The 27688-nt window shown below is 37.4% G+C and overlaps 2 protein-coding genes across 4 annotated transcripts in view; one reads left to right on the forward strand and one right to left on the reverse strand.

The window, feature by feature from the left end:
- LOC117331894 (protein RFT1 homolog) overlaps positions 1 to 1549 on the forward strand; it is a 33682-nt gene extending 32133 nt beyond the window's left edge. For both annotated transcript variants that reach the window (XM_033890851.1, XM_033890850.1), the window contains exon 13: positions 716 to 1549. In XM_033890851.1, the coding sequence (XP_033746742.1) occupies positions 716 to 889 (174 nt within the window). In that variant the 3' untranslated portion in view covers positions 890 to 1549. The remainder of the gene's footprint in view (positions 1 to 715) is intronic.
- Positions 1550 to 2999: 1450 nt separating this feature from the next.
- The window catches only part of LOC117331896 (transcription cofactor vestigial-like protein 4), a 63942-nt gene continuing 39253 nt past the window's right edge, over positions 3000 to 27688 (reverse strand). For both annotated transcript variants that reach the window (XM_033890858.1, XM_033890857.1), the window contains 4 exons: positions 23079 to 23256; positions 11681 to 12027; positions 6509 to 6694; positions 3000 to 6297 (listed from right to left, as the gene is read on the reverse strand). In XM_033890858.1, coding sequence (XP_033746749.1) covers positions 6029 to 6297; positions 6509 to 6694; positions 11681 to 12027; positions 23079 to 23256 — 980 coding nt within the window. In that variant the 3' untranslated portion in view covers positions 3000 to 6028. The remainder of the gene's footprint in view (positions 6298 to 6508; positions 6695 to 11680; positions 12028 to 23078; positions 23257 to 27688) is intronic.

The raw sequence follows: 27688 nt of genomic DNA on the forward strand, positions 1-27688 counted from the left end.
CAAGGTTTGTTAGTAAACCATGGACCATTACAGTCATAATAGGACAAGGTTTGTTAGTAAACCATGGACCATTACGGTCATAATAGGACAAGGTTTGTTAGTAAACCATGGACCATTACAGTCATAATAGGACAAGGTTTGTTACTAAACCATTGACCATTACAGTCATAATAGGACAAGGTTTGTTAGTAAACCATGGACCATTACAGTCATAATAGGACAAGGTTTGTTAGTAAACCATGGACCATTGCAGTCATAATAGGACAAGGTTTGTTAGTAAACAATGGACCATTACAGTCATAATAGGACAATGGCATGTTTTGAGAACTTCAGGAGTAGTGAGGACAAAATTTGGTGTACAGACAATCAGATCCCTGTACAATAATCTCCTTATTTCTAGACCAGGCCCTGGTTTCATCAATGTCCGTTAACTTATTGGAATACTCAATAGGAAAACTTTCTTGGATTTAAGGAAAAATCTTAGTTAAGGACCCTTTCGTAAATTCTGTTATATGCTCTCCTATGGAAATATATTTTAAGTGTAGGAAGTTCCTTTAAAGTTGAGAAATATTGTTGAATTAATGTATAGATTTGTTTATTGATAGTATTTATCTAGTTAAAACCCATTGAATGAACTGTCAAAATAGTGATTATGATTTACAATAATTATATTGTGTATGTCTACCCGGGTAACAATGATGTTTATGATTCACAGACTATGTTTTGCTGTGACGCTGGGTTTCTGTACCAACTACTACATGTGGGGATTGGTGGTGTGTGCTTCCTCTCAGTAATCGGCACCATCGTATTAACAGAGGCAGACCTAATCAGCTTCATTAGGGAACATTTGTTACATGATACGTCTCCCAAACAACTCAAGGGAGAGTGATTGGGACATGGCCCTATAATGATATTTCTCTCAAAACACTGATGCTGCATCACAAATGTGGATCATGAAGGACTCAACAGGGGATTCAATAGAATTGTCGTCACAATACCCATCTGGCATAGATTGTGTTAGCCTACTAAGATCTTGCAGGATTTGATAAAGCAGTGGTTTTGTGCCTTATCAATCTCAAACTTTATGAATATATTGTGGAAGTGACGTTGGAAAATTCCAGTGTATCTTCAACAATACAGTGTTTTATTGTGCGGTCCCTAATGCAGGAATATGTGATTGATGAAGAATCTCTGTTAGCAGTTGAGTTTTCAGCCAAGTGGCCAATTTCACAATCCTGTGTATTTGTTGGAGAAGAATGTGACAAGGCTTTGTTCAACAGAATTTCTTCTGTGTCATGTGCAGTGAGTAGTAGGCCAGGGTGAAACTGCAAATTCTACAATTTGAATTTCAGTTATACTACCTACAAAATAATTTAACCCTGAAAACTGACATTTAATAACATGATAATGATGGAAAAATATTGCATGAATTTTAAGTGGTGTACATGGTATGGTGTGTATATGGAATGATTGACATGGTATGGTGTGTACATGGTATGGTGGTGTGTACATGTATAGTGTACATGGTATGGTGTGTACATGTATGATGTACATGGTATGGTGTGTACATGTATGGTGTACATGGTATGGTGTGCATGGTATGGTGTGTACATGTATGGTGTACATGGTATGGTGTGTACATGGTATTGTGTACATGGTATGGTTTGTACATGGTATTGTGTACATGGTATAGCTATTGCTATTGGTAATTGTTTTTTTAAATTACTATACAACAGTGAGTGTTTGTGTGAAAGGGTATCATACAACAGTGAGTGTTTGTGTTATAGGGTACCATACAACAGTGAGTGTTTGTGTTATAGGGTACCATACAACAGTGAGTGTTTGTGTTATAGGGTACCATACAACAGTGAGTGTTTGTGTTATAGGGTACCATACAACAGTGAGTGTTTGTGTTATAGGGTACCATACAACAGTGAGTGTTTGTGTTATAGGGTACCATACAACAGTGAGTGTTTGTGTGATGGGGTACCATACAACAGTGAGTGTTTGTGTGATAGGGTACCATACAACAGTGAGTGTTTGTGTTATAGGGTACCATACAACAGTGAGTGTTTGTGTTATAGGGTACCATACAACAGTGAGTGTTTGTGTGATGGGGTACCATACAACAGTGAGTGTTTGTGTGATAGGGTACCATACAACAGTGAGTGTTTGTGTGATAGGGACCAGTCATTAAGGTATAGATGACAGTGTAGTAACCTGTTTATATTTTGACCGATGATTACGGTGCTGTGGTCCATTGCCTCGTGGAAAGCCATTTCAATCATAAGTTACAGAAGGAACTTGTGTTAGAAGTAGAAACATAAGTTATATAGAAACAATATAATACACTAATGAAAACACTGGCCATTGAGATATGCTGTAACAATTGAAAGATGCTTATATAGAAGTTTGGCCCAAGAGGTTAAAGATCAGTAACTAATTATATAAACAAGAATGAAGTTGTTAGTTCACCAAGACGTTGGGGTTGTTTTTCATGGATTCATCCTTTAAACGCACTGAATGAATGATCTGTATGAATGGCGAGGCTGATCCATAGGTTCTGTACATTGATGGATAGTGTGACCTATGAATATTGACATGTTTGTTATACATTTTGACAGATTTATTGAAATTGTTATTTTTGTCTATTTTTAACATCATAAGTGTATTTTTGACATGTGCAATACTAATGAATGTTCTTGGAATATTTGTAATTTGTGTTTACAAATAAAGCACTGAAAACTATTGAGTTTCTCATTTAAAGTAAGAATTATCTCCCTTTGTCAGCCGAGAAAATTGTACAATGTTGGATGGATGTTTGGGTGATCAGTGAACTTTACCTAGGACAAATTATTTTCCTCCAGGACAACAGCTATAATCAGTTGATGACATACCAGATATTACCAATTATTTGTGTAAACTGATGTAGTCTTTTAATTAAGAAATTGCAATATGGATTTCAAACCGTACTTTTAAGTAAAACAAAACACTGCAACTTCATTTTAAAATTTCTAAAATTTATTTTTAAAACATAATAACAAATTTATACATAACAATAATATGTACCATCAATAAAGCCATGAACTTAATTAAAATTTACTGACAGTCATTACAAATACATTTATCTCTCTTCCATCTTACACTAACAGCTTACTGTACAATCTCGTGCCCATTGCTTATGGTACACAGACACCGTACTACACACGTGTACCAACATTCAGGGTACAAACAATATAAAACACATATATACCCATAGTTCAGGGTACAGAAAAGTACAATACATTCCATACCCAGGATTCAGTCTGTTTTGTAAACAGTAAAGAACAAAATTTTGCAATGCATCTACAGCTTGGTATAAGGAAAGACATCATCATTCACACCAATCATTCAGAACCCATACACAGAATCCTACTACTCTGTTGTACCCCAGTTATAGACTTGTACCAGTCACTTTTGGAAACCTTAGTTACCATCTGTATCTGTGACACTATGTCATTATTTACAGGTTAACGTGGATGTAGGTATAAATGGTAACTGAAGATTTGCAGAGAACAATACCCATATTTTATGTTTTAAGTAGATTTGTAAACAGGGAGGAGGTGTAGATTTAGGATAAGTCTGGGACGGAGTAATTAACAGTCCTGAATGGTGTGTTTTATACAGACACATGTCATGTAAGCCGAGATAAATTATCCTGTACATAACTGTAATTATATATACATTTCCTGCACTCTCTATTACAAACAATTAAATACTTCAACGTACATAGACATCACACACACCTACACTACACTATGTACATGAAGCCATGGTCACTTACCAACACACCCAACACAATGTACATGTATATATATACTGTATAGCGGAAAAGTGAACTCAGAACACAGATACTGACACTATATCACACATTTACAACATTGGTAAAACACAGAAATACCTAACAAACTGTCAACATGTCAATTAGCTATATTGTCAGTTTTTCAGAAATATACAGGATTGAGAGAAAGGTATAAGGCCCAATTTCCTCTCATAAACAACACATATCTAATTGAAAACAAATTCAAACTTTTATAACAATGAAAATAAGAAACTTGAAAAATCATTTCTACACTTGATAATTAATAATCTTCTGCATGTTTTTTCCATTTTTTTTTTATTCCAAAGCGATTTAGAAAGTTATGTTGCCGATAAAATTTAGGAGGTACAATAACAAAACAATTGTTGATTTTTCAGCCATATTACATTTCGATTGACCCTCAGCCTAGATATTTACCCTCTAAATAGCCTTGGGTATCTATCTGAACTTCTGATGCAACACAATATCATCTGCCTTCAAACCCACTTATCAAAAAATATTTCAGAAAACAACAATGAATGCAAATCTGTTTACAAATATGCCCTATAGAACTGATAGATATAATTTAATGTTTGGAGAAATTTCAAAATTTGTCCCGCCATTTTGTCTAATATCACATTGAAGGTAGAAGTGTAGTAAACATGAAGACAGCCTTGAACACATTACTCTGTAGGTCAGGTGAACTAATCTGTTATACCGACAGTCACTGGTATGGCACATCTATACAAACCTCATCAATGTATACCTCACACACTGATTACCTCCCATTACCAGCACATCATTTTATAAAGACCATGCATAAAGTGGCTGGAAATTTGAAATAAACTTCTTAAAGGAGAGATATAGCTTAGAACAAGAAAGATCACAAAAGTTGAATCTAGGATAAGACAATTTTAGGACCGGGGACTGTCTTCTAAACTTATTCACAAACTTATAGGATAGATGGTTCCAAAGCAGAAGGCTACTCTCTCACACAGACTGAACACTAACTATAGTAGGAGAGATGAAACCTAGCAATAGGTGAAGTCATGTAGGCTGTAAACCAGTATTTAACTAACTAATGATGCCTTGAAGTTTCAAGTGCATTGAAAGTCCTATTGCTTTCTTATTTGACGTTGCATTACAAAGTTTATACTTGCGTGATATTTTTAACAACTTAAAGGAATATTTTCAGAATAAAATATTGTAATTGTCTTTGAGCTGTTGATTTCACCATATTTTGTTTTTCATGTCTCTTAATCAGAGTGAAATGTATACTTCTGATAAAACAGAAATTACACCACAGCTGAATAATTTTGAAAAAAAAATTTAAAAAAATGGAAATTCAAATTATGTTAAATGTAACAAGCCCCTAATATTTTACCTTGGCCACACAATGGTTATCTCCCCTTCATATACCTCCATAAACAGGTACAGATACACAAATGACAGAGTTACCTCCCTTCTATCAACCATACTTACAAATTAAAATATATATTTGAGGATCACACTATGTACATGTACACTCATAAAATACTGACTCAGATGATGGATGAAATGACAGAATGGCTACAGATAAGATTTGTGATGAGGATTCAAATCAGATATTAAGGCTGAGATTTCAACAAAGTAGGTTCACTTCTGCAACAATAAACATTCTTTTCTAACTCATTTTATCCTGTTCCATTCATTCAAAAGTTGGGTTTGGTTTTTAAAGTTCACCAAACCTCAGCTCCAGGTAGCCAGATTAACATGGCACTATACAAAATTTGTACATTTAGTGTCAGAAAAGTACAGTTTTTACACTGAGCAAGTAGCTAGTAAACATCAAATAAATAACCTTTGGTCCGAGCAGTATTGTAAAGGACAGATTGCCACTGACATCTATATTTGAGATTGTGTCTTCAATTCTGGTGCAGTTGACAATTAAACCAAACAAATGGCACAGAGTACGGATACAGTAGGTCGAAACATCTGAAGCCAACATGGTCATGTGATCTTCCTTTTGGCAGTCGTCACATGTTGATTGTTGGTGCCCGTAGCAACAACCTTGAGCACTTGACTTCGCACTGCCGCTGACCTTGAGCAAGTCTCAGATTCACAGAGTGTGTTGTCATGATGATACCTGGTGCTTGCATTGCTCCATAGCAGCTTTCTTTAGATAAGGGTTGACCTGAATTCCTTGCCCCCTCATATTGAGACTAGATCATGTCTTAGGGGCGAGGATCCCCGCCTGTGGGGTGAGGAGGATGGGGATGAGGTGGAACCATTTGGTCGACACAGTGCAGGACTGCTCTCTTTTTCAGCCTTAATCCTCTGCCAAGTCTCGCCACCCAAAGCTTTTGCAAAATGGTCATCCACTGTGCCAGGGAGCATCTCCTGTCTCGGATCATTCTTTGCCTTAATTGCTGACCAAGTGCTATTGCCTAATGACTTGGCAAAATGGTCATCTACAGATCCTGAAATTATATAATTTAAGTTTTAGAAAATGTTTGTCAAATGTACCTGATTTCTTATGAAAGCTATTTTTCAGTTTTGTCTAATCCTACCAATGTATTGTGTCCTGCAAGATGTCGAAGGAGACAGGTTTTACTGCAGATATTTATCCGGTACATAATTATATCATTCATTTCTTAAGATGTTCACTCTAAAAAGAAAGACCGTACAAACCTGTGATGGACACTGCTGAGGTGTTGGGTTTGGCAGACTTGGCTGCTGTGGCAACTGTTGAGGCGACAGCAGGAGGAGAGTCGGCCATTGGTGGTGTAACTGGGGACAACTTCGGGGCCATGTAGTCTGGATAGTGTTTCCCTAGGGAGCGACGGAAGTGTTCCTCTATAGGGTCACAGCCTCCTACTGTAAACAAAAATCTCTGATTAGTCTCATGAAATTCAATTGAAAACTTAAAAGCAACATTAAAATCATAAAATTTTCACTGTGAATTCATATACATGTATATATATATATAGTGTTCTTTTGAAAAACATTTTGCTTAAAATAAAACCACTAAATTCACAAATACGAGAACAATCCAAAATGATTCCACTTTTTGGTTCAGTATATTTTTAAATGACTAATAATAATCAATTTACACTTTTATTCTTTGGTACTTCAATGACTATATCATTCCCGCTCCAGATGTTAACATGTTTAGCTGACAGAGGGAACTTGTTTGACATTTTCTTTCTCCATTTTGTAAGTTAGTTTTTGTTAGTGATTCATTGACAAGCAACCTGTGGAGGGTAACCAGAGAACACCTCCCTAATTACCTGTAGCAGTTAACACTGCTTTAAGTTTGTTTAAAGGTTTTTAAAGGTGAGAATTCAGGAGTCGTTCAGTTCAAACATGTGTTTAGATTAGCTGAGGGGGTATACCTATCTGTGAGGATGAGCACAGGTGCTGTACCTTCACACCTCACCTGTAGAAAGGTACATCTATATACAATTCCTCAAACAATTCATACATGTCAGATTTAATGATGCTAATTGACAGGCTAAACAGGTTAATTTCATCCTATAGATCAAATATGTGGCAACTTTTGTTACAGTACATTTAATCTTTATATTACTGAAATGAAAAAATTAGGCATGTACAAAATTTATTATAATAGTAAGATTAACACCTTTCGAGTTCAGGGCTTCCTCAACTTGTGCAGGGAAAAGTTTTTAAGAATAAACCCAGCTGTCTGATAGCTACAGGTAGTGGTGGGAGATGTTTGCAGGTGCTACATATGTAACATATCACCTGTTATCATCCAACTCATATTTCACAGCATTTAAACACTGATTTTATAGACCGGTTTTCATTACATGTAAACGGTGTTGTTACAGATCGCAGTAACGATCCATCCTGATTGATACTTTATCGTCACTGGTGATCCGACATTTAAAATCTGCCCTTGCTATCTGATCTCCCTCCAGAGAAAATTGATTTTAATTGCTGTAATCCAGTGTTGAAGATACTTTCAAAATTTACTGGGGTAATAAATTTAAATGTTTAATTGTATATGCACTTTGAGTGTTTACAGATTAACTCTCCACTTTTCTGATCCACTGAGTTGTACCAGATTTTTTTATAACTGAAAATCAACCTGTTGCTGCTTCACAGACTTTCTGATTTTTATGAATGAAAGTTTTTGTATAATGCTTAGTTGTTCATTGAGCCAAAACTCCATCTACATTAAATTCCATTGGTGCCCACCACATGCATTCCTTTACATATTAAACCTCCCCAGAGTGACTAGTCCAAACCCTTCAGTATATATATCATACACTAAGCTCATAAAATTAAACCCATATTTTTTTCATTTTTTTTTTAAACTTCTTGATTTATTCATGAAATGACTAAAAGCGCAAGGTTTTTCAGAGCAATTCTTGTAATTGAAACTTATCTTTTTACGAAGGACAGAATGTATTGCAGCATGTTATTGTGACCACGAATTAGTTAGCAGTGATGATTCATTGGTCAATGAGGGCACGTTTATGTTGGTGTCTATATTGCATCATCTCAGATAACTATACTGTGTAATAATATCTTTATCCTTTAGAAAAAACATTCAATGAAAATGAATTCATAATGTGCAACTTATTTAAATAATGTTTATTTACACCAAATTCCTAAATAGTTTCAGAATACCTAGCGGTGACCTACCTAGCATGGTAGAGGGAGAACTGATATATTAAGCTGTGCATATTTACTGGTGGTGGTCGTGGCATGAGTCATTCTTCTAATCCTAAATAACACTTGTACACCACTCACATGCACATCATGGTGCATAATTCAATACACCAACCACACTCTCCGTTTAAAAAAAAATCACAATTAAAACAAATTTTCTACAGAAATCAAGAGGCATTTTTACTTTTACAGTGACATAATTTACACTAAGAAAACTTAGAGAAAGAATTAAATATTACATCAACCTGCATTTGTTAGTCTACCTAGTGACTGATGTTTAATCGTGATAAAGTTATCACCTGTTAAGTCATACAACTTAGATGGCTATAGCTCAGATGGTGATAAGATCATCCCCAAACCTGAACTACTTCTTTAATTTGGCGCAAACATTTACAGTTTAGAAAGAAGCCAGATAAATGAGAGAAATACTATGACCACAGGCAATAGATCTGAAGTAGGAAATAGGTGCCAAACAGAGAAACAAAATCCTAACATCAGTGTAGAGTTTACAGAAATGAAGGAACGTCTTAAATGTTTTTTTTATTAGCTTACAAAAATATAATCCTTCTGAAATATATACATTAATGGAGCCTGTGGCAGACCAAACGGCACTACGGACAGATAATTGCGATAAAATTTAAAGATAGCTGGGACTCTCACTGATACTTATAGGGCAGTATAATTGAGAAATTATCTTTATTATAAGATTTCTTGTCAACTCCCTTTTTCTTCTGGACTTAAACTTTTATGCTGTGTCTCCATGTTCATTCAAAACTTGTCTCCCTCTGTCCAGATCTCGTAGTCAGATAAGCACGTCAAACAGTACAGATCGCAATTATACAAAAATTGGCAATTTTTAACGACCTAAAATACACTGGGCAGACAGGTATATAGGGGTTTTGAGACAGGTTGGGGGAGACAGTGTTAGCATGTGGGGGAGCAAGGGCAGACATGGGTGGAAAGACGGGGTATATCTATTCGAGATAGGGGCAGGTCTGCACTCAACCGGGAGGGGCAAGGTACAAAATTTAACTTGGCCAATGAGGTAGAAAAGACAGGGAGACATGAAACTGTAGCCTTTGACAAAAGTTCAGAAGCTATAATTATTTTCTGTGTACCCTACACTTATACTTCATTGATATTTCACGATAATCTTAATACTACAGATTTAACAATTTTTAAATTAAATCTAATTAAATTCAATGACTAATCATTTTTGCCCTACACTTTGACACTTGGTGATATTTTATTCTTTGTAACTTGTAACATACACATATATGATAGGCTCAACACAAATCTTAAGCATTTAGTAACCTAGAAAATCTATAATTAAAAGAAAAAAGAAAAACAATTAGTCCAATCTTAAAAATACCGGTAATTGTTTTAGTGGTCCTTTTAACTATATATTTTGTTTATACATACACTAGCCATTTGTATTAAGTAAAAGACACCCAATTCAAGACGAGTCTAATTGGGAGGGTGTTTGATGGAGGAGTGGTGTCCTCCTGTGCCCTAAGACAAACTTAATTGGGAGTGAGTTTGATGGAGGAGTGATGTCCTCCAGTGGCCTAAGACAAACCTTATTGGGAGGGGTTTGATGGAGAAGTGGTGTCCTCCAGTGGCCTAAGACAAACCTTATTGGGAGGGGTTTGATGGAGGAGTGGTGTCCTCCAGTGGCCTAAGACAAACCTTATTGGGAGGGGTTTGGTGGAGAAGTGGTGTCCTCCAGTGGCCTAAGACAAACCTAATTGGGAGGGGGTTTGGTGGAGAAGTGGTGTCCCTCCTGTGGCCTAAGACAAACCTAATTGGGAGGGGGTTTGATGGAGAAGTGCATGGTGTCATCCAGTGGTGTCCTCTCGTGCCCTAAGACAAACCTTATTGGGAGGGGTTTGATGGAGGAGTGGTGTCCTCTCGTGCCCTAAGACAAACCTAATTGGGAGGGGGTTTGATGGAGAAGTGCATGGTGTCATCCAGTGGTGTCCTCTCGTGCCCTAAGACAAACCTTATTGGGAGGGGTTTGATGGAGAAGTGCATGGTGTCCTCCAGTGGCCTAAGACAAACCTAATTGGGAGGGGGTTTGATGGAGAAGTGGTGTCATCCAGTGGCCTAAGACAAACCTTATTGGGAGGGGGTTTGATGGAGAAGTGGTGTCATCCAGTGGCCTAAGACAAACCTTATTGGGAGGGGGTTTGATGGAGAAGTGGTGTCATCCAGTGGCCTAAGACAAACCTTATTGGGAGGGGGTTTGATGGAGGAAGTGGTGTCCTCCAGTGGCCTAAGACAAACCTATCTTGTAGAAGTCCTTTGATGTGAGATGTGTACACAATATATAACCTTCTAGTCGAAAATCGGTGTGTGATTGTGACATCGACTGATATCGATATCAATCTCGCCACCTTGATTACAATTGCCGGTATAAACAGAGCCAAGAACTGACCAGGACGGGCCCTTTACATCTACCCAACACAATAGTAACAAATTGCTTATTTAGGCCAAATTAGCCCAGTAAGATTACAGGGTGGATGTGTGTGGTGAGGTATGATAGCCCTGTTCTAGACAGGGATATACCTACCTGGATGCTCTCACTATTGGGTATGAGTTCTGTAAAGGTTTTTTATTTAGAGATGTATCACACCCCTACACTATAGTATTGGAGCAGTGGAGACCTCGAAGGTGTCGGGGTAAGCTGGGGCAGGGTGTGTTGATCAAAGACCAAATAACGCTGTTCTATCAGATAACATCCTAGATCAGGTCAGATCCACCCACTAACCCCGATACAATTGATACAGCCCTGCAGGGTCACCCACACATACTGGCAGGCTTCACATATTATATTAGACCTTGACATAGCTCTTTAACGACTGGAGTTATATAACCACATACACTCATATACCAGCATACTATTTTCTGTTCCATTTCTTGGGCACAATTTTGTGATTTGATCAAAAAATTCGGAAGTCCTCCATTTATGCCTTTGTTAGTCATTCAAGAAAAGCTTGCACATGCAATTTCAGGTAGAATACAGATTTCTCATATTTTGCTCAAACAAGATATACCAGAAAGTTCCAGAAACTTTTATTATGACCCAGTCTTTTGTCCCTTTTGGTTGAGAATTTTTTGGTGAAATTTGTGTGTTCTCAGTTACTGAATTGACTGTTTTCTTACCCGAGACAACTTCCCTCCTACTTGGACTGGGTAGTGAATGTTGTGATGGTGAGTTGTTACTGTAGCGATGACTTTTGTCTACTGTAGAGGCACATGTGATGACTGAGGGTCGAGACACTTGAGGAGTAAATGCTGATGTTGAGGAACTGGTCAGAGAGAGGTTGAGTGGAGCATCCAATGTCTCCGTGGGAACACGATAGGGAGGGGGTGATCCACGCTCGTGGACAGGCACCCCTGGCTGGGACCTCATTACATGTCTGTAACTATCCACCGATGACACTGCATGACGCATCTCACCATTCATGTACACTGGGGGTAGGTCCCTCTCTGCCACATGAGTGATTTGTCTGAAACAAGTAAATATTTATCATTTATAAGTTTACATTTCACGATAATCACTTAGTTGTTCTTAAGATTAGAAATTAAAGAAATTGGGTAGGAGGAAAATAAAAGTCTTGTAGCTGTTTGTGGAAACTGATGAAGTCAGGAGTGGGGGTGCTGCAGAAGAGAAAGGAAACTATCAATAGCAATTCAGGGGTGGAGGCGGGGTGGGGGGATTGAGATGTGAAGGGGGCATTGGGTAGGGAGAAAGGAAGCAAGAGTTATAGACTATTCAGGTGGATGCTGAATTGACAGGAGTCAGGGTCACCAAAACAATGAAGCAAGAGAAAGGAAACAACAGTTGAAAAGGTGAGTGAGAATGACAAAACACATAAAGAGAGTCTGAGTGGAAATGAAGCAATATTTTAAGGGGATGGAATGAAAGGACACATCAACATGCAGTTTAGAGGGCAGAGAAGAAAGGGCACGAGTAGTTTGAGGGTTGGGAAGAAAGGGCACAAGAGTAGTTTGAGGGTAGGAAAGAAAGGAAAAACATCAGTTTGAGGGTAGGGAAGAAAGGATGCAACAACAGTTTGAGGGTATGGAAGAAAGAACGCAATAACAGTTTGAGGGAAGGGGAGAAAGGACGCAACAACAGTTTGAGGGTAGGGAAGAAAGGACGCAACAACAGTTTGAGGGTAGGGAAGAAAGGATGCAACCATAATTTGAAGCAACAATAGTTTGAGGACAGTGAAAAAGTTTCCTAAATCTATTAATTCTAGTGAAGCAGAAATATTTATATATATATAAATTTATTACTATACAAATATAGTGTATACATATATACTACAAACTAAGCCACTCCAGTTCTATATAATGCTGTTCAATTGAGCATGTAATTTTAATATCTTCCTTGACATCTGCCTTACAGACAACAGTGGCAGGCAGCCTGATGTATAGATATCTCCTTCTCCCCACAACTATCATATTTCATTACTACACATTCATTGAGAAAATACATTAGAAGTGACATAAAATATCAAGCTATATCAAAATGGTCTTATTTCTATTAAAATATGCACACATAAAAAAGATGTATTTCCTTAATTGTTATGGTATGACGCGATAGGAAAATGACAGGAGTCCTCATAAAATTTGTGATGACTGACATCAGTGTAGATTATGAGCGTCGTAGATTGTGAACCAAAGTCTGCATAACTTGAAACGCTAACGACATTCTGAATGAACAATCTTGAGACCAGAACACACACAAAAATATATTGCACTACTTCACTTTAGCTAGAAATGAGGTATGAATTATTTACATTTACAAATCATAAACTATTTATGCTGAGCCCATAAGTGGGATCTCAGCATGTGGTCAATTCTGCAGATTTACAAATACACAAGATCTATAAACAAAGCATAGACAGGTAGGAATAAAGGTAAGTAGGACTATAGGTAAGTATATACTACAGACAAGTAAGGACTACAGATAAGTAAATATACATACTGCACCCTAAGTTTACACCCGAGAGAGCATACTGAGTCACTAGTCATCACAGATTTTTTTTTATAGAAAAGGCTGATTTAACAAAATTAGCTTCAAAATTTGAGAAAAAATTAACACTTATTTGTTGTAAGTTTTGTAACTATTTCTTATATGTTCTTTATTTTAAACCTGTCATTTATTTGTTTTAGATCCACAACAAATTATCACCTGTTCTTATCTATGATACCTATAACTAGTTGGTTACCAGGTACATTAGAACAATACATAAGACTGTGGTATGTGATCCACACCAGCAATTTCATCATACAGTCAGGGCTGGCCTATAAGTCATGTAAGTCATAAAACAGAACAAAATATCAATGTCTGACAATCTATGAAAAAAAATTGTAAAAAATTGTTTACAAAGATAAATGGGGAACTTAAGAGAATGATTCAAAATTGTGTGTGTGTGTGTGTGTATTGTAGGAATTGAGTCAAAGATTGGAGTTATAAGAAAATTCCTCTTTGCATCACAACCCTGGAAGGGTGGAGATTGTTTTGGGGAGACTGGAGAAATGTCACCGTCAAACATTTGGGTCAGTGTCAATAATTCTCATTTTTATGTCAGGTTGAATAAAATTCTTTGATATAACTAAAACTAATTTTCATTTAAATTTCTTTCATGTTTGGATTCTTTAAATTGTTCTTAAACTAAAATTGAAAAGAGAATTTCAGAAACAAACAATAGAATCTCAGGTCAGACTACAGAGGTTTATGTAGCTGTACTATAGAAATTGGTCAGATTATCCAGGTACTGTTTTCCCCAGACAACCACTGCCCTGTTGCAGACTGCAGCTTGTCATGTGTCAGAGTGGATTACTGGGAGAGCGGCTGTGTAGGTGTACACAAAACCTGTTGTGAAGCTGCAGTCTGTGATTACCACTTTACTACAGGAACGTGAGGCAAAACACAGGTAATATGGAACAGACTTTAGGTGTAAGCATGACTCACGAAGGTAAATTTATGTTTTAGTTGAATGGCTTTCAATGTTAGTGGAGCCGCCCACTTGTTTTCCCTAACATTACAGGAGTTTGTCTTCCCTGCGGCTTATCTCCACATAACAACATTACACTGGCATTGGTCCCAGGAACTCTTCAACAGCTCAAATGTCCTTCCTCAGGGATATCCAAAGTTACAACAACAAAAAAAAGGGGTATTTTATCATTCAGGTGAATTCACAGGTAACATCCCCACACCTGTGCATTATATTAAAAACTTTTATGTAAATGAATCGTTTCTTTGCCACGTGATGTCTAAAACTCATTCAAGAAAACATGAGTGATTTGTCGACCACATAGAGTGATATTTACTAGAAGTTGGTATCAGATAGTATTTGATATTATCCACCTCCTTATCACTGACCAGGATAATTATGTCTCCTTGCAAGAAGCAGAAACGTCTATTATCACCCTCTCCACTAAGCCATGTAATTACATCTTCCTAAAAAATGTTTTGAACAATTAAAATTACAATTTCCTTCTGAACAAATGTAATTATAACTTGTGAGTTCAATTTTCCACAAACATTACAACTTCTAACGAATGCAATGTATACTATTAAATTCCACTTCCCAAAAACAAATGTAATTACAACTTGTAAGTTCCACTTCCCCAAACACATGTTATTATACAACTGCCACAAACACAGGTTATCAAATACAACTAGTCACAAACACAATGTCATGTAAGTACAATATCCCACAAACACATGTAATTACCCCCCCCCCCCCCCCCCCAAAAAAAAAACAACAACAAACAAACTAACTCTCAAACCAAATATAAGAACCCTGGTACAATTATCAAGTTTACAGCGTTTCAACACTTGCACCAAAAATGTACCATTTAGAAACCAACACTGTTGCTGGCGCAAAGGTGACGACCGAAGCTCCCCCTCCCTTCGAGGCGAGCTGAAAACAAACATGTAGTTACAACTTCTCACAAATACAACTTCTCACAAATACAACTTCTCACACGCAGGTAAATATAACTTTCTGCATACACACATAAGTAAATTCCATCATTCCTTGCTTTAATAACACATATCTCACAGACAAGCAAAATTACAACGCTAAGCATTAAATGTAATTAAAAAAATAATTTTACACTATTGATGCCAGCAAATAAATGTAGCTACACTTCCAAATGAAAAAGACCCAATTTTAATTCTCATTTTAAAATTTTTCAAATCAATTTAATAAATTCATGATGCAAATAGTTAAACTATTTATGAGATGTTACTGCTTATTTGAATTGAATCATTTTATGTATCTTTTATTAAAACCATTATACAGATTTTGCTACACATGAAAGAATATATAGTTTTGGAAAAAATGTTATAACATTTCCTGACAAATAAATCTTATTAAAACACTTTATTAATATACACATATATTATATATTGCATGTAATGTTCTACAAACAGTAAACTCCTCACAAGTTAACATCCAGAAATTAAATCCCCAACAAGTAATAATTACAGCCTGGCCAAATTTATTTAATACCTACCCACCTGACAACAAATTTAATTTTACAGTTTACCATAAAAAATATAAATTTAATTCCAACACTCTGCAAAACAACATAATTAAACCCTCATGCGTTTAACGAGATTACAACTTAAATGAAGACAACTTCCTTTGAATAATGCATAACATTTTCTCGGCCAGAGCATGAAGATATACAATGAAATATCAAGATTGGAGGAGATATGGTAAGATCTCCAGTATAACCTGGTCAAGCTTCTGTTACACTGGTACGCTCTGTACTTCTGATACAGGGTCATTATGTTACACTGGTACGCCCTGTACTTCTGATACAAGGTCATTATGTTACACTGGTACACTCTGTACTTCTGATACAAGGTAATTATGTTACACTGGTACGCCCTGTACTTCTGATACAAGGTCATTATGTTACACTGGTACGCCCTGTACTTCTGATACAAGGTCATTATGTTACACTGGTACGCCCTGTACTTCTGATACAAGGTCATTATATTACACTGGTACGCTCTGTACTTCTGATACAAGGTCATTATGTTACACTGGTACGCCCTGTACTTCTGATACAGGGTCATTATATTACACTGGTACGCTCTGTACTTCTGATACAAGGTCATTATGTTACACTGGTACGCCCTGTACTTCTGATACAGGGTCATTATATTACACTGGTACGCCCTGTACTTCTGATACAGGGTCATTATGTTACACTGGTACGCTCTGTACTTCTGATACAGGGTCATTATGTTACACTGGTACGCTCTGTACTTCTGATACAGGGTCATTATGTTACACTGGTACGCCCTGTACTTCTGATACAAGGTCATTATGTTACACTGGTACGCCCTGTACTTCTGATACAAGGTCATTATGTTACCCTGGTACACCCTGTACTTCTGATACAGGGTCATTATGTTACACTGGTACGCCCTGTACTTCTGATACAGGGTCATTATGTTACACTGGTACGCCCTGTACTTCTGATACAGGGTCATTATGTTGTAGCAGTACTACAGCCAACTAAGGTCTAATGTCTGGGGTAATGGAATCTCATTGGTGTTTTAAAAAACAACTTATTTCTTTGATCATAATTATTTATCATTGAGGATAATGAATAATGTCTGCGTCCTCGTAACGACAGAATGAGAACTTTCTGCGTCAAGGTATCTAGGTGCTTTCTGATCAATATTTCAATTTCTGTTTCTTTAAAGCTACACTAGCTCAATATGATCTGTTTTTTCATCCTTTAAATATTAATTAAACAAGAATAATGTCAATTTTATCCGGATATTACACATTAAAAGAACAGCAAAGAATTAATAATTCAAACAGTTAAAAGAATGGCGAACGTCAAGAAACTAATTAAATAAAAGAAATTAATTGAGCCAGTTTTGTGTTGATAGTTGTTGAATGATGGTCGTGGTGCCAAAGCCTACATAAAGAACAAGGTTAAGTAATGAGTCTGATGTTTGGTGACAATCCCCGCTACAGTACTGTAGATCTCTTACAAACGCGCAAGTGATATATGCATGCCACATGTACACCAGACAAATCGTCATACATCGGAACGGAGAGCAGGCAGGCCTAACAAATCACCAAACACTGAAAGTAACAATACACAATTACACCCATACAACAGGACACCATTAAACAAAGACAACAGGACACCATTACACCAAGACAACAGTACACCATTACACCAAGACAACAGGACACCATTACACCAAGACAACAGGACACCATTAAACAAAGACAACAGGACACCATTACACCATTACACCAATACAACATTACACCAAGACAACAGTACACCATTACACCATTACACCAAGACAACAGTACACCATTACACCAAGACAACAGTACACCATTACACCAAGACAACAGGACACCATTACACCAATACAACAGGACACCATTACACCAAGACAACAGTACACCATTACACCAAGACAACAGTACACCATTACACCAAGACAACAGGACACCATTACACCAACACAACAGTACACCATTACACCATTACACCAATACAACAGGACACCATTACACCAAGACAACAGTACACCATTACACCAACACAACAGTACACCATTACACCATTACACCAATACAACAGTACACCATTACACCATTACACCAATACAACAGGACACCATTACACCAATACAACAGTACACCATTACACCATTACACCAATACAACAGGACACCATTACACCAAGACAACAGTACACCATTACACCAAGACAACAGTACACCATTACACCAATACAACATTACACCAAGACAACAGTACACCATTACACCAGACAACAGACACCATACAACAGGACACCATTACACCAACCACAGACACAGACACCATTACAACACACAACACCAATACAACAGGACACCATTACCCAAGACAACAACAACCAGTACAACCATTACAACCAAGACAACAGTACACCATTACACCAAAGCCAAACAACAGACACCATTACACAACAACAGACACATTACACAAACACACAGTACAACCATTAACACACCAAGACAACAGTACAACCCTTACACAAACAGACACAGTACACCATTACACAACAACAGTACACACAACAGAACAACAAACACCATTACCCACAGACACATACCCAACAACCATTACACCAAAACAGAACACCATTACCAACACAGTACACATCACCCAAGACAACAGACACCATTACACCAAGACAACACACAGACACCAAACAGTACACCAACACAACAGTACACCATTACACCAATACAACAGTACACCATTACACCAAGACAACAGTACACCATTACACCAAGACAACAGTACACCATTACACCAAGACAACAGTACACCATTACACCAGTACACCATTACACCAAGCAACATTACACCAAGACAACAGTACACCATTACACCAAGACAACAGTACCATACCATGACAACAGAACCATTACACCAAACAACAGTACACCATTACACCAAAAATACAACCAAGACAACAGTACACCAATACACAACACCAACACCATACACCAACACAGTACACCATTACACCAACAACTACACCATACACAGACAACAGACAACCAAATCACCATAACATTACACCAGACAACATACACCATTACACCAACAACAGTACACCATTACACCAACAACGACACTAACAAAACAGTACACCCTACACAAACAACAGACACCAAACATACACCAACACAGACACCAATTACACAATAACAACCTTAACAAACAACATACACATTACACCAAACAACAGACACCATTACACCAAGACAACAGTACAACCATTACACCAATGACAAGACACCTTACACCAAACAACAGACACCATTACACCAATACAACAGACACCATACACATTACAACCATAACACAAACACAGTACACAACCATACACCAATACACATTACACCAAGACAACAGGACACCATTACACCAAGACAACATACACCAAATTACACCAGACACACATTACACACAAACAACAGTACACCATTACACCATACAACAGACACATTACACAAACAAAAACACATTACACCAACAACCAGTACAACAGTAACCATTACACCAATGACAACATACAAACAGACACCATTACACAGACACATACACCATTACAACCAACAACATACACCATTACACCATCACAACAGTACACCATTACACCAAGACACAACAATAACCATTACCCAAGACAACAGTACACCCATTACACACACAGTACCCTACACAGACAACAGTACACCATCCAATACAACAGGACACCATACACAACATTAACTCAAGACACACAGTACACCATTACACCATACAACAGTAACCTACACCATTACACCAAGACAACAGTACACCATTACACCAAACTAACAGACAACCATTACACCAAACAACAGTTACACACATTACAAAACCATCAAGACACACAACCATTACACCAACACAACAGTACACCATACACACATAACATTACACCATTACACAGACAACAGTACACCATTACACCAGACAACAGTACACCATTACAACCAATGACAACAGACACCATACAAGAAGTACAACATACATAACAAAGTACACATGAACCAATACAATCAGGACACCTTACAAACAAGACAACAGTACAATTAACAAACTAAGAGATCACCATTACACTGCAACATAACCAGTTACAACGAATAAACACTTACACCAAGTACACAGTGACACCATCACCAAACAAGTACACATTAACCATTACACATGACAAAACATCCAGATACACAAGAAATACACATTACAAATCAAAAACAGGAAACATTAAACCAATCATACAACACCATTAACCAGACAACAGTACACCATTACAAACAAAGGAACCTTTCAGTGACAACTGAACATCATCACATACAGTATGATTACAATGTAAACATCAACATAACACCAACATAAAACTTAACAACCAAATCAGACAAATAATGCAATGCTAAACCTCACTCATTCTCTAATCCGATCCTTCAAATGTGATACCATTTTGAGCAGTGAAAGATAATTTCTGTAAGGCGCTCTCCTCATTCCTGAGATGGTTTTGCTGTGTGGGACAATATGCTGAAAACATTTTACAACATAATATTGGCTTCTTTTTATAGCATAAACATTCACGTATTACAGCAAACGGTATCTCTAACACTGCACGATACATGAGTCATACTTGCAGCCTTGCAGACGTTCCTGTTCGAACACAAAATCTGTATTTGATGAAGTAGTTCCCATCTTTTTCTACAGACAAACACGGAATTTTAAGGACAGAACAATCCTCTTTTGATCTCTCCCTTAAGTCTCCCTATGGCTCTGGACAATATTGCTACACCTCCCCAAAGCCTACATTGTCCTGAACTCCTCTATCCCCCACCCACTGGCTTCTGATGATCATTACTATCCACAAATCTATTTTTTCCTTCAATCCTCCATCAAACCATTAAACAATCTTAACTATCAAAACATGTATTATATGTGAGGAAAATGTTCAATCATAATTCCGATATCTCTATATTTCCTGGCTACATTTGAATTCAAGGACACCACTGCAGTTACTAAATGGCCATGCCATCAATGGGAATTGGCTTTATAACTGGAAGCTTGTGGGGAGTCCAGTGTATACATGTAATATCCAAATTCTGGCATGCAGTTGTACTGCTGTGTATCTTAAAAAGATTCTTTCTTGTTGGATGGCAAGACAGTAAACTTGGACAAATGACAACTTTGGCTATTTTCAGGTAATATCAGGATTTCTTTTATCATTTGGGGAATGGGGTATCTTGTTTTTGAATCAGAAAAAATGTGTATCAGTAATTCTTGAAATTAAGACTGCCCCATCCCCCAATGTACCCAAATTGTTTTGCTGTACCGATGGTGTACAGACACACCAATCCTTGGTCTGCCCCTTTTCCCTGACATACTCCCTGAACCAACACACCAATCCTTGGTCTGCCCCTTTTCCCTGACATACTCCCTGAACCAACACACCAATCCTTGGTGGTCTGCCCCTTTTCCCTGACATACTCCTCTGAACCAACACACCAATTCTTGGTGGTCTGCCCCTTTTCCCTGACGTTCTCCTCTGTGTACAGACACACCAATCCTTGGTCTGCCCCTTTTCCCTGACATACTCCTCTGAACCAACACACCAATTCTTGGTGGTCTGCCCCTTTTCCCTGACGTTCTCCTCTGTGTACAGACACGCTCATTCTTGGTCTGCCCCTTTTAACTGACATATCCCTTTGTACCAACACACCAATTCTTGGTCTGGTCCTACTCCCAGATGCACCCCTCTGGGTCACACCAACACAACAATTCTTTGGGCTGCTTTTCCCTAGCAGTATTCTCTGTACCAGCAAAGCAATTCTTGGTCTGCCCCTTTCCCCTGAAGTACCCCTGGGAATACTGCCACATCCCTAGTCTAGCCCAATAGTTATACTCTTGATACACCCAGGAATCACCTGATCACTGGCATGGGCCACATTTGTCACCATGTGCTGAGAAGGTAGAATCTCAAGGGTTGTCAATGGGAAACGTCTGTGAGAACAAAGGCCTATCATCATACCAGGGATATAGGGAATTCCTCACACTTGTCTATAACCCCCATTACACATGGCTAGGCTACCATTTATATAACATATATCTTGAACAGGACGTCTCACAGCATTTTCTACACATATCTGAGACATCCTTCCCACATCCATACTATACTCCAAATAGCTAGGCTTTGGTTTTTTGTTTAATGTCATATTAACAGCCAGGGTCATTTAAGGACGTGCCAGGTTTTGGAGGTGGAGGAAAGCCGGAGTTCCCTGAGAAAAACCACCGGCCTACGGTCGGTACCTGGCAACTGCCCCATGTAGGTTTCGAACTCGCAACCCAGAGGTGGAGGGCTAGTGTTAAAGTGTCGGGACACCTTAACCACTCGGCCACCACGGCCCCATAGCTAGGCCTCCATGGTCCCCAGTAATATAGGCCTCTCTTACCTTAAATTTCCACATCCCCTACATGTAACATATGACATTAACTAAAGATAAATAACAAATGTGTGTAACTATAAATGAGTGCCATTGAAAGGGAATTAACTAATGTCTGTGAGTAGCAAAGGGAATTAACTAATGTCTGTGAGTAGCAAAGGGAATTAACTAATGTCTGTGAGTAGCAAAGGGAAATAACTCATGTCCATGGGGAGCAAAGGGAAATAACTCATGACCATGGGGAGCAAAGGGAAATAACTCATGTCCATGGGGAGCAAAGGGAAATAACTCATGTTTGTGTAAGAAAGAGAAATAATGGCCATGTAAAAAAGGGAAGTAACTTGTGTCTATGAAAAACTAAGGGACATACAGTAATTCATCTTTGTATAGATCAAAGAGAAATAATTCAAATCTGTGTGGCGCAAAAGGAAACAACTCATATTTCTGTGAAAGTAAGGGAAATGAATCATGTTTTGGTAGAGGGATTAAGGGGAGGTAACTTACGTTTGTGTGGAAATACATCGACTCTTGTTGTATTTGTTGACCTGGTCTCTACTAAAGCTCAGTGCCTGTGATAATTCCTGGCGATCCTTGAGACGATCCTGTTTTAACATCTTTGACGGCAGTTCTTTACTAGGGGAATCTTGTGAGTCATGGTGATTTCTTTTGTAAATTGGATCACCTGTAAGAGAAATATAAACTTTGAAATAGTAAATCTAGGATTACTACTAATTGTTAATACTCCCTGGAAATACGCCAACCCATATTCATAGAAATTGAATGAAAACACTTCATCTGTCCTTCAATAAGACTAATCACAAGTCTGTGATAAAATTAAGGTTTAGATCCCCTTGACTTAACTATTACAGGGGTATTACCATACTTCATGATTGTCAATGACTTAATAATGTCTTCTGACAAATTACCTCTGTCCTGACAAAGCAGATCTCCCCATTAACGTTTTCTGTTTTATTATCCCCAATGATATTTTATTATAATTCTTTTAAATCATCACATTTTAATACAGTTCTTGTGTTAAGTATGGTGGACAATTAGATATACATTCAATGCAAGTTAAAGTTGTAATGTTAACGCATTAATTCTAAGAAGTTCAATGCAATATTTGTCAATTAGGTTTTAAAATGAAGACATAAATAGATCCATTTATATTAGAACATCCTTGCATATTTTCTTTAAAATGTAATTAAAAGACTTCAATTATACCTGGTTTTTAAATTATATAATCCTTAAATATCTATTTTGGAGGAAAAAATCTTTTCTATATAAATTAATGTAAAATGCATGTAACCTGTCTAATAACCAATCATGCCAAGTATTATTTTTCAGTAGGTAAAAAGGCTTGAGTTTGTAAGTGACAGTGCTGAAGTACAGAGAGAAGGTACTCAAGTCCTGTGTTTCTAAGCGGAAACTAATGTTGTAACTGTCATACAGAAATCACTATACTGTAGACACTACTTAATAATACTTCATATCCGAGTGTCAAGATATGTGTCTCCATGTCTGATGGTTATAGATCAGCTTACAGGCTTCGTGGTTCATTTACTCTCATTCAGAATTGCTCCCACATGTGGTCATATACAGACATGATATTTGTTTATGTGGGAATTTCTCTGCTCATGAAATGATAACCACTGATCTGCAGCACTTTGATTTCTACATCATAAAATCCTAATACTTTGTAATTGTATGTTTGTCGTGAGATGATCATGAAACGGATTGCAAGGTGATCATGAGATGGTTATAAGATGGCCAAGTGATGGGTTGCCGAGACTTGAGTGTCTCCCAAAAGTCTGCCTGACCGACTTATGCGACATAGACAGAGACCTACCACCGTCATACAATGAAAATACTTCAGTTATTTCACACCTTCATAGGAAAAAATGTAGGTAAACACAGCAAGGTAGACATCAACGGTGACCTCACGGCTGGCCTCGTGAGGTTTTATGAATGAAAGAGACTTATGTAAACATGGGGCACTGGAGTGGAAACTTCATGAGTCCCCAGTGTTTGGCCGTCCTCATTTTACATTAGAATTAAGGGTATACCTGACCTGTCAGGAGAACTGAGACATGAAAAGATGATTGTGTTCCCACAGGGGATACACATAAAGTGGTCATTGTCATCTACAGGGGAAGGTTGGCTGGCAACACTGTACTGGAGCCAAATAACCTGTATGTAGACAAGGTACCTGGCCTCGTCTGGGGCTGGAACCGCATCCCTAGGTACTTAGCCATCTATAAAGCAACATCCCTAGGTACTTAGCCATCTATAAAGTAACATCACTAGGTACTTAGCCATCTATAAAGTAACATCTTGTCATAATTCCATCTCTGCAGCTGAGTTTGTACAAAGTTACACCATAGCAGTTTTATACCTGTACAAAGTTACACCATAGCAGTTTTATACCTGTACAAAGTTACACCAGAGTAGTTTTATACCTGTACAAAGTTACACCAGAGTAGTTTTATACCTGTACAAAGTTACACCAGAGCGGTTTTATACCTGTACAAAGTTACACCTGAGCAGTTTTATACCTGTACAAAGTTACACCAGAGCAGTTTTATACCTGTACAAAGTTACACCAGAGCAGTTTTATACCTGTACAAAGTTACACCAGAGCAGTTTTATACCTGTACAAAGTTACACCAGAGCAATTTTATACCTGTACAAAGTTAATACAGGAGCAGTTTTTATACCTGTACAAAGTTACACCATGAGCAGTTTTATACCTGTACAATTAAGTTCACACCAGAGCGTTTTATACCTGTACAAAGTTTACACCAGAGCAGTTTTAGTAACCTGTACAAGTACACCATGACGCTAGTTTTATACCTGTACAAAGTTACACCAGAAGTAGTTTTAACCCCTGTACAAAGTTACCACCCCAGAGCGGTTTTTTTATACCTGTACAAAGTTACACCTAGACAGTTTTATACCTGTACAAAGTTACACCAGAGCAGTTTTATACCTGTACAAAGTTACACCAGAGCAGTTTTATACTGTACAAAGTTACACCAGAGCAGTTTTATACCTTACCAAAGTTCTACTGAGCAGTGGTTTTATACCTGTACAAAGTTATACCTGAGCAGTTTTATACCTGTACAAAGTTACAACAGAGCAGTTTTATACCTGTACAAAGTTACATCAGAGCAGTTTTATACCTGTACAAAGTTACACCAGAGCAGTTTTATACCTGTACAAAGTTACACCAGAGCGGTTTTATACCTGTACAAAGTTACACCAGAGTAGTTTTATACCTGTACAAAGTTATACCTGAGCAGTTTTATACCTGTACAAAGTTACACCAGATCAGTTTTATACCTGTACAAAGTTACACCAGAGTAGTTTTATACCTGTACAAAGTTACATCAGAGCAGTTTTATACCTGTACAAAGTTACACCAGAGTAGTTTTATACCTGTACAAAGTTACACCAGAGCAGTTTTATACCTGTACAAAGTTACACCAGAGTAGTTTTATACCTGTACAAAGTTACACCTGAGCAGTTTTATACCTGTACAAAGTAACACCTGTATTTTTTTCAGTCCCACTCTTTAATGTCCAAGTAAAACATTAACAGAATAAAAAAATGTCAATAAGTCTGTTAATGTGAGAGTCATGTACTTTTAAGCATTAAAAACGTGTGACACTCAAATAAAATAAATTGTGTCTGGTGTTTTTTTCAACAATAAATAGATACATGTATTTTTTTGTTATCATATTCTATAATATAAATAATTTTGGATAAGGTTAAAGGAAGGGGATTGCAAATGGAAGCTATTGGTTAGTCTTTCCACTCGAACTTGGATATAGTAAATTATGATGTTATCCATCCATTCAACTATCAAATAAATATAGGGGATATATAACACGTACTCCAGTATGACAAATGCAACACTTCTTGATCATAAATATAATGGATATTTTTATACCCTAACAAGTATTGCCAAGTCTAAAGAAACCCAATCCTCTATTATAAAAGTACATTACCCCAGTCACAAGAGAACAGAAATGCTTTCTATAACATCTTGTTCTACTTAGATTGAAATGTCTCCAAAATCTTTTTACAACATTTCATTCATAAAGAAGCTTAGGAATGTAATCACACCTGTTCAACCACATCATGATCTGTGTTTGGAGGATCTCAGTATTTCGTGTAGGTGAACCAAGATCCGAGAACATCAATTCTTGTATAAACTAAAATATTTGTCAGAGAGTTCACATCAAGATCGCCAGCTATCTGAATGAACACAAATTGGAAATTCTATCCAAACAGTTGGGGATATGTTAAATATTCCACATTTCCACCAATCAGTGCATTTCTTATCTTATTTTTCTTCAACAAAATTGTGCATACTCTTGTAAATGTTTAGGAATATCATATACTCCAATCTAAAAGTCAACCAATCAAAGTTTTTTATCTAAATAATTCAAAAACGGATATGCATGTCGGGGATTTTTTATGCTTTTTCAAATCAAAATTTAGTAAATGTTTGGTAGATTGTATTTCGCTTGCGTGAAAAAGAAGAAAATGTTAGCAGGATAGCAGCGACTGTTTGCGATAGAGACAGGAAGGATGGAGGGACAGGATGATGTCTAGATATCACTATTGATGTTCGTCCATTGATAAGGCTAGGTTCCTGTAGAGACAAGCAGGTTCTGCCGTTGTAGATAAGCGAGGCGATACCACTATCCCTCAGAGCCGTGAATCACTCGGAAACATAGACAAATACAGCTTCCTGTAGCTCTTCACAAAGGAGGAAGGAACATGTATCTCATTGTCAACATCTTAACTACTTTATTCCTGTTAATCCTGCAATGGGGTGAAATTCGGGGAACAGGAAGGATGAAACAGTGACGCGATTGCGGTAAAAATTTTACACCAGTGAAAGGCAAATACAAACACAAACTGATAAAAAATACTTAAGGATGCCATTGGAAGGGTGATACATCAGTAAATTAATGTACTACATGTGGGGACTTAAACCCACAAAAACATCTCAACAGTCCTCACTTAATCTCCTTTTATTGCCCATATAATGAGATAGCACGGTGATGGGGAGGGAAACAAAGTCTTCTTATAAGTAATTAAGT

Source organism: Pecten maximus, chromosome 7 (assembly GCF_902652985.1).
Source record: "Pecten maximus chromosome 7, xPecMax1.1, whole genome shotgun sequence".
Taxonomy (NCBI): Eukaryota; Metazoa; Mollusca; class Bivalvia; order Pectinida; family Pectinidae; genus Pecten; species Pecten maximus.